The following is a 13832-nucleotide window of genomic DNA, read 5'->3' on the forward strand; positions in this document are numbered from 1 at the left end:
ATATTAGTTAAAATGATCTCTTTGCTATGCTTTATTTATAGAGTCCAGAATAATTTCAAGTGCCCTTTCCTCTTTCTCTAAGCAAATGAATAAAACAGAATGAACACTTAGAAAAATCACAGGTCATGGCCGCATTCATGCAAAATTTCATTACTGACGGTCAGTTTTTTTTAAAGCAAAGACCCAATTTATATCTTAATTTTTTAAAAAAGTATCTGGACGACTGTCTGCGAAAGGGCCTTAAACCCACCACCAGGCAATATGACATAAATGGTTCCAGAACTTACAACAGTCTTCTCACGTTTGCTACTGAGCTCTACTGGCATGCAGCTGCCATTGCTTCCTGGGGGCACAGTGCAGCCAGGGTTATGTGCCTGAGATGGAGGCATGCTCTGCAAAGGTTAAGACACACAGATGCATCACACACCAAAGACGACCGCTGAAATCCACAGTAAGTACATGCAAGTTAGAGAAGCTATGCGACACTTTCATTACATGTGAGCAATGCAGCAGCCATTTCTGCAGACCAGGGTTAAACTATGGACGAGATCTGACAAAACGACATGACATTCGGTGGCAAGGAGTACATTAGGTTTTCTTGAATTAACAAAAAAAGTCTCTAGCATTTTCAAAAGATTCAAGGAACATTCCTTTCTTACTTGAAAGATGAAGAATACTTCAAAAAAGCCATCAACACAAAGAAATAAAGCAACAGTAGCAACAAAACTAAAAATTCTACCAGGACCCTGCATGCTTGGAAAAGAGGATCCAGGGAGCGATCACCCACTGAGGTCCCCAAGCAGCGCCCGTTTGTGAGTGAAAGTACACCGCGACTTAGCTGCAGGCAAGCCTGATGTGGCCCCCTCCGCGCAGTGCAGGCATGTCAAGCATTTACCTCCTGGCTTAGGAGAGGCCTCGCTTCAAGAGCTATCCTTTTCTTATGCTCCTCTTTTACAGGCAGTAGGGGTTTGAAAAACTTTGGCGGCTGAGGAGAGAAGGCTTTGAAAGGACTGACTGTTAAGGCATGAGGATTCTCTGACGTGCAACCTGGGGAAGACAAGAACGCATTGTGTTTACAGGTAGAGAGCATCTTAACCAACCCACAGGAAGCGAGATAATAACCTAACCATGTGAATATTTGGTATAACGAAGAAATCAATATGCTACCATCTGGCTAAGCGTTAAAAGAGATGCACGTAAGGAGAGCAACCATAAAGTCAAAAAATGCTATTAAACGGCTGAAAGAAATCAGAAACCAAGTTTTGACCTGCTTTTCAAGATCCAGCTAAAACATCACTTACCAGACTACTTCCACTCAGGAGTTCCCACTTCTCGGAATTCTCAGGGCTCTTATTACCTGCACACACTTTTTGATGTGTAATCATTTAAAATCTTATTTTCTATGTATCACATTTTGACAGGTTTTAAGATCCAAGAGGGCACCTCTCTTGAATGTTTCACCACACACAGTGCAATAAAGGTTCACCAAACACCGACTGAATATTAGACAAATGCTCTTGTAAGCTTCTCTTTTCCTCAAGTCACTCTGCTTAGATAACTAAGGAAGAACAAGTGTTCTTTCTTGCTTTTATTCATTTCTTCTCTGTTTGAATAAACTTCCCTCATCTGTGTTTCCTTTCCAAATTCACATATACAATGGCACGTTAGTAGATCACACATGAGGTCGAAGGTAGCAAGTTGAGTTACAGATCTAAAGGCCACTGTTCTCTTGAGGCACTTGGAGACTATATATTAAGGTGATATTCTTGCCCCTAATTTCTGGTATTATTTTTTTAAGATTTATTTATTTATTTTATTCCCCCACCACCCCAGTTGTCTGTTCTCTGTGTCTATTTGCTGCGTGTTCTTCTTTGTCTGTTTCTGTTGTTGTCAGCGGCACGGGAATCTGTGTTTCTTTTTGTTGCGTCATCTTGTTGTGTCAGCTATCCGTGTGTGTGGTACCATTCCTGGGCAGGCTGCACTTTCTTTCACTCTGGATGGCTCTCCTTACGGGGCGCACTCCTTGCGCCTGGGGCTGCCCTATGCGGGGACACCCCTGCGTGTCACGGCACTCCTTGCGTGCATCAGCACTGCACATGGGCCAGCTCCACACCGGTCACGGAGGCCCGGGGTTTGAACCGCGGATCTCCCATGTGGTAGACGGACGTCCTCACCACTGGGCCAAGTCTGCTTCCCATTCTGGTATTATTTTTGAAATTCCTCTAGGAGTCAGAGCCAACGTCTCCTTAAAAAAAAATTCTTTAATTTCATTAAAAAACAAAAACAAAAACATAAAAAGCAGTGAATATTCTTTTAAGTAAAGAATGAAGTCTAAGTACAAGATAATAAGATTTGTGTGTATGTGTCTCAAACTAATGACAAATGGATGAAATGATGCAGGAAAAATTATTTGAAAATTCAAGTGTTATACAAAAAGTTTCCTATTATTTTTGGATGATATATTGGCTACAAAGCAAAAAGAAATCAAATAGGAGAACAGGATGTGTTTTGCATCCTTTAGAATCTCAGCTCCATATCTTATATGCCATCCGTGAAAGGCTTTTTTGGTCTGTTTTTTTTTTAAGTAACTATAAATATCATTGAAAACCAGTCTTACCACTACCTTCTTTACTCCTTCGAGGTGAATCCCTGGGTAGAGTTCCATAACATGCTACGTCTTGGTAACTGGAGCTGTGGTCTGACATGTCTAACTGGTTCTCTGACCAAACCTACAAGGTGAAAATATGAGTTAACTATTTTTTCCAGGATTGGAATTTCTGGGTGAAGTCCCTCTAAATGAGAAATGAGACCATGGTGTACATTTCTTTCCTTTTTAAATGGAGATGCATGCCCTTCTTTATTTATTTTTACTGTGAAGTATTTCAAACATGTAGAAAAGTACTCAATAATATAACAAATATCATCATACCTAAGGTACACCCAGAACAAATACAGGCTAACAGTTTGTTGTATTTGCTCAAGAGTTAATAAAATCATTATGAATAGAGTAGAATCCCTTTCTGTTACCCCTACATGCTCTCATTCATCTTGCTCCTTTCCCAGAGGCACATTTAGGAATTTGGTATACATCAAGCATGGCTAGATAATTTAAAGACCAAACAGAAATGCTGCTGAGAGGAAGTGTTCTATGAATAACTTTGCCTTTAACAGGCATAAGCTGGGACTGTCTCAGGCAAATCAAGTGGTGTGGTTATGCTATATATAACAGATTTAAAAGTGTCAAACAGACATAAGGTATGGTATACAAAAGGGAGAAAACTCGTGTGTATCATAAGCTTAATTACCCTTACTTCAATTTTTTAGGAGTTGTTTCTAAGGACTAGATATTAAACTTCTTGGGGGTTTAATCTATGTTTATATCTAACTCAGTAACGTACACATGTTCAAGAAATATTTGCAGAGTAAGATGATGATGCAAACTGTCCTTAGCTTTAAAACCCTGGCCACGTTCACATGTACGCACCTTATCATCTTCATCTAAGCCAGAAAGGTCTGCTCGGCTGGAAGACACCTACGAGCGAGAATGGTTTTATCAGTGTAGTTTATGTATTGAATGTAAATATTTTTTCCAAAAGAAATATGTCACAGATACAAGAGAAGCCTGTCCCTTCTCTTGCCCCCCTTTCTTTCTTTCATCCCCAGGAGTAACAACTATCCTAAATTTGGGGTTTATCATCCCCATACATGTTTTACATAGTTGCGTGTGTATATATGCATACATGATATACATTATTTTGCAAGTTTTTATACTTCATGTGAGTGGTATCAACTATATACAGTCTTCTCCAACAGTCTAATAATTTATTTGTTCTATTTTCCTACCTATGGCTATCTAGGCTGCTTTTGATTTTTTTCTATTTCAAACTATGATGAAATCAACTTGTTACTGCCTCGATATAGCCTCTAAGTGCTACTCTAACTGCATCGTACAAGTATTGACAACTGTACTATTTTCAGGACATCCTGTAAGCTCTGAGAATATCTAGAGTATATATGTAAGGAATGGAATTTCTGGGTTGTAGATAAGGTATGGGCACCTTGAACTCTCAGCTTTCATAGGGATTTTGGGATCAGCTTACTAAGTGCTACCAAAAAAATAACTGTTGAGAATTTATAGACCAACTTAAGGAGAGGTTTTTAGGCTATTTCTTCCTGATTCTGCTTTTATGGGAAATTTCCAGTTTGTTTAAGCTTCTACATTTTACATTACACTGCATTTAACATTACATAATTTTACATTATTTTGGCATATTAATCATGGTTTGCACTGATGATTCCTAAATCTCTATTCTCTGTAGCAATATCCTTCTTTTTATTCCCAATATTTGTATCTTCTCTCATATTTTCTTTTCTTCTCCATTTAATCTTAACTAGGTCAGTCTTTTCAAAACACCTGCTTTTCTGCTTTGTTGATCCTCTCTCTTGGTTAGTCTTCTATTTCATATATATCTGTTCTTATCTTTGCTTCTTTTTATCTTTGAATTTATTATATTTCTGTTCTAATATTTCTTTGTTTAAAATTATTCTGATTTTCTTTCTCTAACTTTAAAAAATTTTATCCATAGGGAAGCGGCTGTGGCTCAATCAGTTGGGCTCCCGTCTACCATATGGGAGGCTCTGGGTGCACTTCCCAGGGCCTCCTTGTGAGGGCAGGCTCGCCCGCACACCACAGAGAGCTGGTATAGCAAGATGACGCAACAAAGGGAAACAAGCAGATACAGAAAAAACGTGCAGTGAATGGACACAGAGAAGAGACAGCAAAGAAAGGAAAAAGCCATGGGGGAAGGGGGATAAACAAATAAATAAATCTTAAAAAAAATTTTTTTATCCATAAATATTTCTCTATGAATCTTGAAAAGATAAGAAGCCTACCATGCCCCCTTTGAAAAACCACAACCACAATACAGTTATCACATTTTTAAAAAATTAAGTGCTTCCTTGGGGTGTTGGAAGAAAAATGTTGGTAATGGATGGTTGTGACAGTAGCAAAAACATTGTCAATGTAATTAACATCACTGAAGTGTATACTTAAAAATGGTTAAAATAGGAAATCTTCTCTTTTAATTCATTAGTTTTCCTGGTTTTCTTTTCTCTTGAAATTTAATTTGTAAAGTTTTCTACAGTCTTAATTTTGCTGGTTGAATCCCTGCGGTGTCATTTAACATTTCCCTCTGGCCTTTGTAAATAGTAGGAGTTAGATCTAGAGGCTACTCAGAGTCAGGTTCAATTTTTTTTTTTTTAAGATTTTAAAAATTTTGTTTATTTCTCTCCCCTCCCCCAATTCCACCCCAGTTGTCTGCTCTCCATGTCCATTCGCTGCGTGTTCTTCTTTTTGTCCGCTTCTGTTGTTGTCAGCGGCACAGGAATCTGTGTTTCTTTTTGTTGCTTCATCTTGCTGTGTCAGCTCTCCGTGTGTGCGGCACCATTCCTGGGCAGGCTGCACTTTTTTCGCGCTGGGCGGCTCTCCTTACGGGGCGCACTCCTTGCACGTGGGGCTCCCCTACGCGGGGGACACCCCTGCATGGCACGGCACTCCTTGCGTGCATCAGCACTGCACATGGACCAGCTCCACACGGGTCAAGGAGGCCCGGGGTTTGAACCACGGACCTCCCATGTGGTAGACGGACGCCCTATCCACTGGGCCAAGTCTGCTTCCCTAGTCTTGGCTTTCTAAGCTAGATGTTTGGCTCGTCACTTTTCACTCTCCTCCTTCCTAAATGTAAGAGCTACAAATTTCCTGAGAGTAGCTCTTATTCCTCCATTTTCTCTACTGTCCAGTATTCTCCTGCATAAATGGCATAATAGGGAACTTAGGGCTAATGATTTCTCTCTCAGTCCCACTTCACTGCATCCCACAAGTAGTGCTATGTGTACTATTTTCATTATTATTTAGTTCTAAATACACTCTAATATCCATTATGATCTCTTTTTTGCTATATGAATTAATAAGAAGCATGTTTTTCAATTTTCAACTGTGTGAGTCTCTTATGATCTATTTCTCTTGAGTGTACTGTGGTCAGAAGTGATCTGTATGATGATTATATGTATTTTTTGGAACATGCTTTGTGCCCTACTGTAAGACAATTTTTAAAATGTTCACCACGTTTTTAATCAGGTTTTGGCAATCCTGGAGGTTAGGAAGGCAAACAATACAGTATTTTTCCTTGGAGGAATCCCTGTTCTTTGACTCTGCTGCTCCAGGAAAGAGGCTGCTTTGAAGTGGTCCATGCTAACCTGCCCTTTCCTCCCATGAGAGGGACCTCTAAGCAAGAAGCAGTTTCTGCCAAGTAGCTTTTCTAGATGAATTGGTAAAGGAAGATAATCGACACGGTCAGAGGCATGGAGCTGCTTATCCCCTATCCCACTGAGGGGCAGCTGAAGAAAACCGCCATGGCAACAAAAATGGAACATACAAACTCTCTCAAAACAGCGCTGGAGGGCTCTGGCAACTGGGATATTTAGCTGGTTTCACCATCCTTAAACCTACTAGATTCAAAGCGGAGCCTGGCTGAAGAGATACGATTGGGCATTCTCCATAAACCTTTCCCCTGTCACATCTCAACCCCCATCTGTGTTGCTGTTCCAAGAAACTTCTTTCAAGGAGGTTCCTTTATGAACAGAAATGAGTGCGATTCCCTGGAAGGTTACGTCATGTTACACAGAATTCTAGTATGTGTGTGCATGTCTCTACACTCACACACACATACATACGCACACATATAAAACATAGGACTCTGGTGTGCTACCTAGCACAGAAAAGCAGGCTTGCCACTTTGGAACATCTACACCCAGCGCCATGCACTCTCCTCTTGTCTTGGAAACCCCCAGTTCAGGCCCGTCCCGCGCCGCCCCCAATCCTGACACGTGTCACGTAAGAGGTAAATCCAGGGCAGGATGGAGCTCACATTGTGCACGTTCGGTGTGCTGAGGCTTCTCCGCAGATGCCGAGCTTTGGTGGAAAGCGCTTCTTTGACAGTGACGGCCTGTAAACATATAATAATTCAAAAACATCACTTATTATTTTCCCTCTGACCACAAAAGTAACATGCTTACTGTAGAAGGTTTAGAAAATATGGAAATAAAAATCGCTTCCCTCCTACATGCACACACAAATATCCATATTTATAAAACTGAAATCTTACTATACCACCTTGTTTTTTTGCTTAATAATTTATCAAAAACATTTTTCCATGTTTAAAACCAAGAAAACTGCTGAACTAAAGACATGCATATTCTGAATTTTTTATATAGGTAGGTGGGGAGAAAATGGAGAAGAAATTCTCGTTGCTATATAATTATCTCACTTGCAAAACGACAATCCACTTTCATGTGGTTTGTGTTTCACTCATGCAGCGACTTTGGGTGGAGCTTCCACTACAGGATTGTCCCCAGTCCTAGTCCTGCTTGTTGCTCCTATGGAATGACTTGATTTCTTCTACCTTACAGGTCACTGACTACTGGATTATCAACAACTGAAGGTCCTGCATCCCATCAAATGTTATCCTGGGTGCAAAACTTAGGGAGAGAGTAACAGTCCACGGTTAAGTATGTGGACTTAGGAATTAAGCTGTCAGGGTTTATATCCCGTCTTTGCGCCCCTTCCTAGCTATGGAGCCATGGGCACGTTAGCTAACTTCTCTCAGCCTCATTTTTTCTCATCTGAAAAAGGGGAATACAAAAGTACTGACTTCCTGAGGCTATTCTGAAGATCCAATGGAATAAATGTATTTAAATTACTCAGGCACATCACTTGGCGATTATTATACTTGTTACTGTTCTGTAAGAGTCTCTTTTGAATGAGATAACTACTCAAGTGCTCCTTCCTGATAGATTTGAGAGGTGTGGTTGATAAATAAATGTATCTTTGAGGAGTGGATGTTGCTCAAGCAGTTGGGTGCCCACCTCCCACACGGGAGGTCCCAGGTTCGGTTCCTGGTGCCTCCTAAAGAAGCCGGGCAAGAGGGCAAGACAGAGAGCTGACACAACGGGCAGGCGTGGTGAGCTGACTCAACGGGATGACGCAATGAGATGACACAATGAAGAAACACAACAAGAGATACAACAAGCAGGGAACAGATGTGGCTCAAGAGACTGGATGCCTGCCTCCCACACAGGAGGTCCCGGGTTCGGTTCCTGGTGCCTCCTAAAAGACGACAAGCAGACAGAGAGAGCACATAATGAACACACAGGGCAGACAGCAAGCATAAACAATGAGGTGGGGTGGTGAAATAAATAAATCTTTTAAAAAAATGCATCTTTGTCCAGGCAGGAGCGAAGGCTGGTGAGCTCCCATCTTCCAGTCCACACACGTCAGCTACTTGCCTGCCGGAGGCGCTCGAGGCTCAGGATGTTCTCTAACTGCAGCACGCCCCGCGTGTACTTCTCAATGTACGTCTCCCCATCCGACGTGCCTTCGTTTTCGCTCCTCGCCGCCAGGAGAGCCAGCGTTTCCCGGTCCTCGATCTCCTCTGTCGCCTGAAGGGAGAGGAAGGCAATTACCATCCATTTAGGTGAGCAGTGTCTGTCGAAACTGAGAAAGCAATGCTAGCGTTTTGAGAGTGAACACATTCTCCAATACGTATACACTGATATTTTTTAAAAAGTAATATATGCTTTACCTTTGGTATATTGGATACTATTTCATAGGTGACGCCACAGGAGTAGAAAATATTTTTCAAGGATATTCTCCTCTTCAAACTCTGGGTGAAACTCTGATAGGAAAGGAAAGCTGATTTAAGCTTTGGGAAGAAAAATGTTACTTAGTATTTTCTACTCTATGAAGGTATTATGTATTACTACGTTTTGACACACAGCCACAATCCTGAGCAAAACCAAAGAACTGAACCTAAAAGTTCTGGTCTCCATGCCTGAGGGACAATAACACCCGACTATTATTTGGGGGATTAGATTACAGCATTTGCAGCCAATTGAGAGTTTTGCGGTGGCTTCGCTCTCCCATCTGCTACCTTTCTTTTGATTTTTTTTTTTCAGGGTTGAAACAATCTATCAAGGGAAAGTCAGAAGAAACCTGGAGAAACTGTCTTGCTGACAGGCTCCCCGAGATGAGCTTTGGAGAAGCAGCGGGACGGGGATTTATTTGGAGCCTGCATTTCGTCCTGGCTTTGTCATTCCCCGGGGGGCACCTGGCACTTAACCTCTCAATCACAGTTTTTCCATTTTTCAAGCAGCAAAAGACTATGACTTTACGGCATCAAGGGTCTCCAGTCAGTCCAGGAGGAAAAGTCCTGTGGCGGGTGACATTTACCTCCGCGATACCCCCGAGCCCCGTTATCTTGGATAAACGAGGAGCAGTCCACGGCTCGGCCAGTGTGGTAAGGTTTCGCACTGCACGGGCACCGCCCAAGGCCACGCTCGGTGAGAGAGAAGAGGGAAAACCTCGCGCCCCGTGCGCACGGCGGGGCGGGCGCTGCCACTACCTGTTTGTTGTAAATGTTGGCGGCGATCCGCTTCCGCAGCACCAGCTCCATGGCGGCCGGGTGGCTCAGCTGGACTGTGGCCTTCACGATGAGGTAAATCCTTTCGTTCTGCGGGGTGACCCTGTTCAAGTGAACCGAGTCGTGAACGGAGGAGTCCCAGGACGCTGTGGCTGACACCTAGGGGCGGGAAGGACGGGGAGACAGAAGTAAGACACAGCTCGGGGCGGCGACCGACACCACACACGCAGGTTTTAGGAGGAAAACCTGCTTGGTCTCCTTTTTAAAGCCCGCGGTCCTGCATCACCGAGGCTGCCACGGGATTTTAATTTTTAAAATTTTATAATTACAGGTCTCTTTATAAAATTTCTCTCCTCTTCTCCCCCTTCTTCCCGCCCCCCCCGTCCCTTGTCTGCTCTCTGTGCCTATTCGCTGTGTGTTCTTCTATGTCTGCTTGTATTCTTGTAAGCGGCACTGGGAAGCTGTGTCTCTCTTTGTTGCGTCATCTTGCTGCATTAGCTCTCTGTGCCTGCGGCGCCACTCCTGGGCAGGCTGCGCTTTTTTCATGCGGGGGAGGGGGCCGCTCTCCTTACGGGCGCACTCCTTGCGCGTGGGGCTCCCCTACGCAGGGGACACCCCTGCGTGGCAGGGCACTCCTTGCGTGCATCAGCACTGCGCATGGGCCAGCTCCACATGGGTCAGGAGGCCCTGGGTTTGAACCCTGGACGGACACTCTATTCGTTGAGCCAAATCTGCTCCCCATGCCGCAGGATTTTAATGGGAAGACGTGCCCCCAGGCTGTGCACGCACCAGAAACCATTTAAGAGAACCCGAGGGTCAGTTACCTCATCGTCACTGTGCTTTATGATGGGCAGGTAGAAAAACTGGCTCCCGTGCTCCTTGGGCAGGATGGAGTTCACGCCCGACGCGTGGGGGCCGACGAGCTGCTCGTTGGCGCTCAGGTCATCAGCTAACCCAGTCCAGGGCATGGCCAAAAAAAAGATGGGGGGCGGGTGGGAGTCAGCTTGTAAGCAAACATCAAAATCCTATAAATACGCTTTTTGTAGATACAGTTTCTATATGACATTTTTTTCTTTCATTCCTTATCCTGTGGTTGAAACAGAGCTTTCATGAAACACGGCTGCTTTTGACTCTGTACAGATACTACTATGGGAAGCCCGAAAAACTATAAAATGGGATGAGTAAATTCTATATGTAGCACTAGGAGCAAAAATTTTCAGTAGCAAACTCGCCTTAAAAGTGTGCTACTTTCTGATGTGACGTTCTTCCTCTTAGGTGTGTTGACCTACTTAGATAACTTAAATGAAGTCATAGATTTTTTTTTTTAGGTACCAGCACTTGAACCCGGGACCTCACACATGGGAACCAGGAACTCAACCATTGAGCTACACTCACTCCCCAGCTAAGTCAGAGATTTTAGAGTTAAACTATGAATTTAAAATCAAAGTTCTAAGCACTCTAAGTCTAAGAAATAGGAAGAGCATCTTAGTCAAATGCCAATGTGGGATTCAACCTTCACAAATCTTTGCAAGTGGTCATCCAACGTTTGCTTGTATACCTCCAATAACAGGGAACTCATCACCTCATGGAGCAAACTTTTGCAAAGAGCCAAATCAACCTCCCTGTAGCTCCCACCTCCCTCCATCTAACGCTGGTCTACCCTCCAGAACAGTGTATTTTAGGCAGTGCCTTGAGGAACCCTAGGGTCCTGCAGAAAGGTCTCCTTCCCCCCAAATCAGCAGCTCTGCTTTCATTTTCTATGGGTGTGGGCCCACTTACGATTTCGTTTTGCAAAAGGACTTTACTGTTGTTAAAATACAGTGGAAACCAATGTCCTCGGTTTACCTGTTTTCAATCTGATTGCTAGTTAGAAAGGCAGGTTCCTGAGCCCCTGCCAAGACTAAAGACCCAGAACCTCTGGGGCTGATTAACTTCCCAGGTAATTTCTATGTCTGCTAATGTTTGAGAGCAACAGCTTTCATGTTTTCTTACCAGTTCTCAATCTTCCCAAATGCTCTTTTCTACATGAAATAGCCACATCTCTCTTCCAGTGATTCTACATGCCATGCTTTTATATATATATATGTGTGTGTGTGTGTGTGTATGTATGTATTTGGACTGAAAATGTCACCTAGATATAGCATATGAGAAATTAAAAAAATGGCTGAAGGATCAAACTTGATGTGTATCTGAGTAGATTTTAAATTTTAATTTAAATGTGATAACCCCACGGACCTTTATATCAAATGTCTACGTACCGTTCAAATCAAGGAAGAGAACTGGTATGTGGGTTTCCATTCCAGGAGGTGGGATCCTAAGTGGAATAAAAATTTAATCATAACAAAATACGTGTTTTACATCTTGTTAGAAAATTAACACACCACGACAAAAGAGAACCACTGTGGACACACAAGTTCTTTTAATGAAATGCCTCCATGTTGCTGACTTCCCTGCTAACACAAATCATGGAAATTATGTGACTTCTATTTAAATGAATTGTACTTAGTTCATTAAAACAAAAATCATTTGAAGCCTTTCTAAAAACATTTCTATTTGTGGGAAAAAAGGGATAGAGATGATGTTAGAATGGAAATGGAGGATAGGATGAGAACCTAGAGGAAGTAAACAAAAGGCAGATTTTTGTTTGTTTTGTTCTCTCTTTTTTTATTATTAGAGAAGTTGTAGGTTTACAGAAAAATCATGCGGAAAATACAGAGCTCCCACATATCACCCCTTCCCCCAAGTTTTGTGTGTTACTAATGCTTTGTATTAGTGTGGTTACTTTGTTATAACTGATAAAACAATATTATTGTAATTACACTATTAATTACAGTTCACATTAGGGCTCACTCTTTGTGTGGTTTAGTCCTATGGCTTTAACATTTTTTTACTCTGGTAACATATATTTAAAAGCTCAAAGGAGAATGAGAAGTTGCGTGAAAGGAGCTGGGCGAGTGTGTAGGACAGACGGAAGCAGCGCTGCGGGGAAGACTGGCCAGTTCTCCTGCATCAGCAGCCCCTCGGGGGCACCATCCTTCCTTTATCAAATCAGAATAACTGGATTTGGGAACCACAACTCTACGTTTGATGAACACTCAAGATGATCTCAGGCATGCAGAAATGTGAAAGCAACTCAGAGAGACCAAGGTAAGGAAAAGGACTGGTCTGAGCGGGGCCTTGAGGCACAAACCAAGATGAGGAGAAGGCTGCCCAGAGCAAGTGGCGGGCAGGTAGACTGCGTGGCCTCTCTACAGGTCCAAATGGGATTATGGGCCCAGGCCCGACGGGGACGTCTGCAGGGAGAGACGTCAGGCTACAGACTGTGCGCCTGCAAACCCACACTTTCAAAGATCACGAAATATTATACTTTGATTCATCATCATAGACACTTAAATAACTTCACTGATAATGTCCATGCCTGTTCAAAGCAGACGATCTGGGTGTGTATGTTCTATGTATAACAGGGATCTGATTTCTCTTAAATACCCAGGACGTATTCTTGGAATGAAAATGGGAATAAGCAGCAGCAACCATTAATGCATGGACTTTTTATATACATTACCACTAATCCTCACCATACCAAAAAGGTAGCTCCATTAATAGAGTAGGAAACAAAGCCTCAGAGAAATCAAGTAACTTATTTATGGGAACACAGTTAAGAGCTGCAGCTGGAAACTAAATTCTGTATCTATTGGACTCCAGACCCTATGATGATATGCTGTTTCCCATGAGGATACACAGGGGTGATGGATCCACTGATCACTCCACTGATTATTATTTATATAGTGCTTAAGCACTTAATGCTCTACCAAACGAGGTAGGTGCTGGAGCAAGTAAAAAGAAGGGATATTTTCTGCCCTCTTCAAGTATACTCCTTCTTTGGAGGCAAAACTAAAGACTGTCTGAAGATGAGGGAACACGTCCAAGGGGCTCGAGCCTAGAAACAGAGGAGTGTGGGATCTGCTGCCTGGCGGGGTTACAGGGTCCCCGACTTCCCGGGAGAGGAAGGCGGCTGCAGGCGGGAAGCAGCGAAGGGAAGGGGGCGGTGCGGAGGGGGCGCCCTTCCGCGCTGGGCAGACCGGAGCGCCAGGCGCCGCCTGCAGGGCCCGCGGGGCGGCAGGGGGCGCTCACCAGTCGGCGGGGGCGCCGGGGATGCTGCTGCCGGGCGCGGGGACCAGCACGGCGTTCCTCTCCTCCGTCAGCCCCACCCACTGCTCCACCAGGCGCGCCTCCCGCTCCACGTCGTCCTCCGTCCTCTCTGCAGAACGAAACGAGGGCTGAGCGCGAGGAGGGCAGGCGCCCCGCCTCACTTTAAAATAAGTCACGCGGTGATGTCCGCACGTGGTTTAAACACCT

The 13832-nt window shown here is 43.5% G+C and overlaps 1 protein-coding gene across 8 annotated transcripts in view; it reads right to left on the reverse strand.

The window, feature by feature from the left end:
* The window catches only part of KIF13A (kinesin family member 13A), a 213367-nt gene that overhangs the window by 10687 nt on the left and 188848 nt on the right, over positions 1-13832 (reverse strand). For 2 of the 8 annotated variants that reach the window (XM_058285277.2, XM_071210989.1), the window contains 11 exons: positions 13608-13734; positions 11735-11790; positions 10301-10425; positions 9459-9635; positions 8640-8732; positions 8344-8496; positions 6927-7004; positions 3485-3532; positions 2624-2729; positions 896-1047; positions 288-392 (listed from right to left, as the gene is read on the reverse strand). In XM_058285277.2, coding sequence (XP_058141260.1) covers positions 288-392; positions 896-1047; positions 2624-2729; positions 3485-3532; positions 6927-7004; positions 8344-8496; positions 8640-8732; positions 9459-9635; positions 10301-10425; positions 11735-11790; positions 13608-13734 — 1220 coding nt within the window. Of the gene's footprint in view, positions 1-287; positions 393-895; positions 1048-2617; positions 2730-3484; positions 3533-6926; positions 7005-8343; positions 8497-8639; positions 8733-9458; positions 9636-10300; positions 10426-11734; positions 11791-13607; positions 13735-13832 lie in introns of all 8 variants that reach the window. The other 6 variants (XM_058285276.2, XM_071210988.1, XM_058285282.2 and 3 more) reach the window with 3 other exon arrangements.

Source organism: Dasypus novemcinctus, chromosome 22 (genome assembly GCF_030445035.2).
Source record: "Dasypus novemcinctus isolate mDasNov1 chromosome 22, mDasNov1.1.hap2, whole genome shotgun sequence".
Taxonomy (NCBI): domain Eukaryota; kingdom Metazoa; phylum Chordata; class Mammalia; order Cingulata; family Dasypodidae; genus Dasypus; species Dasypus novemcinctus.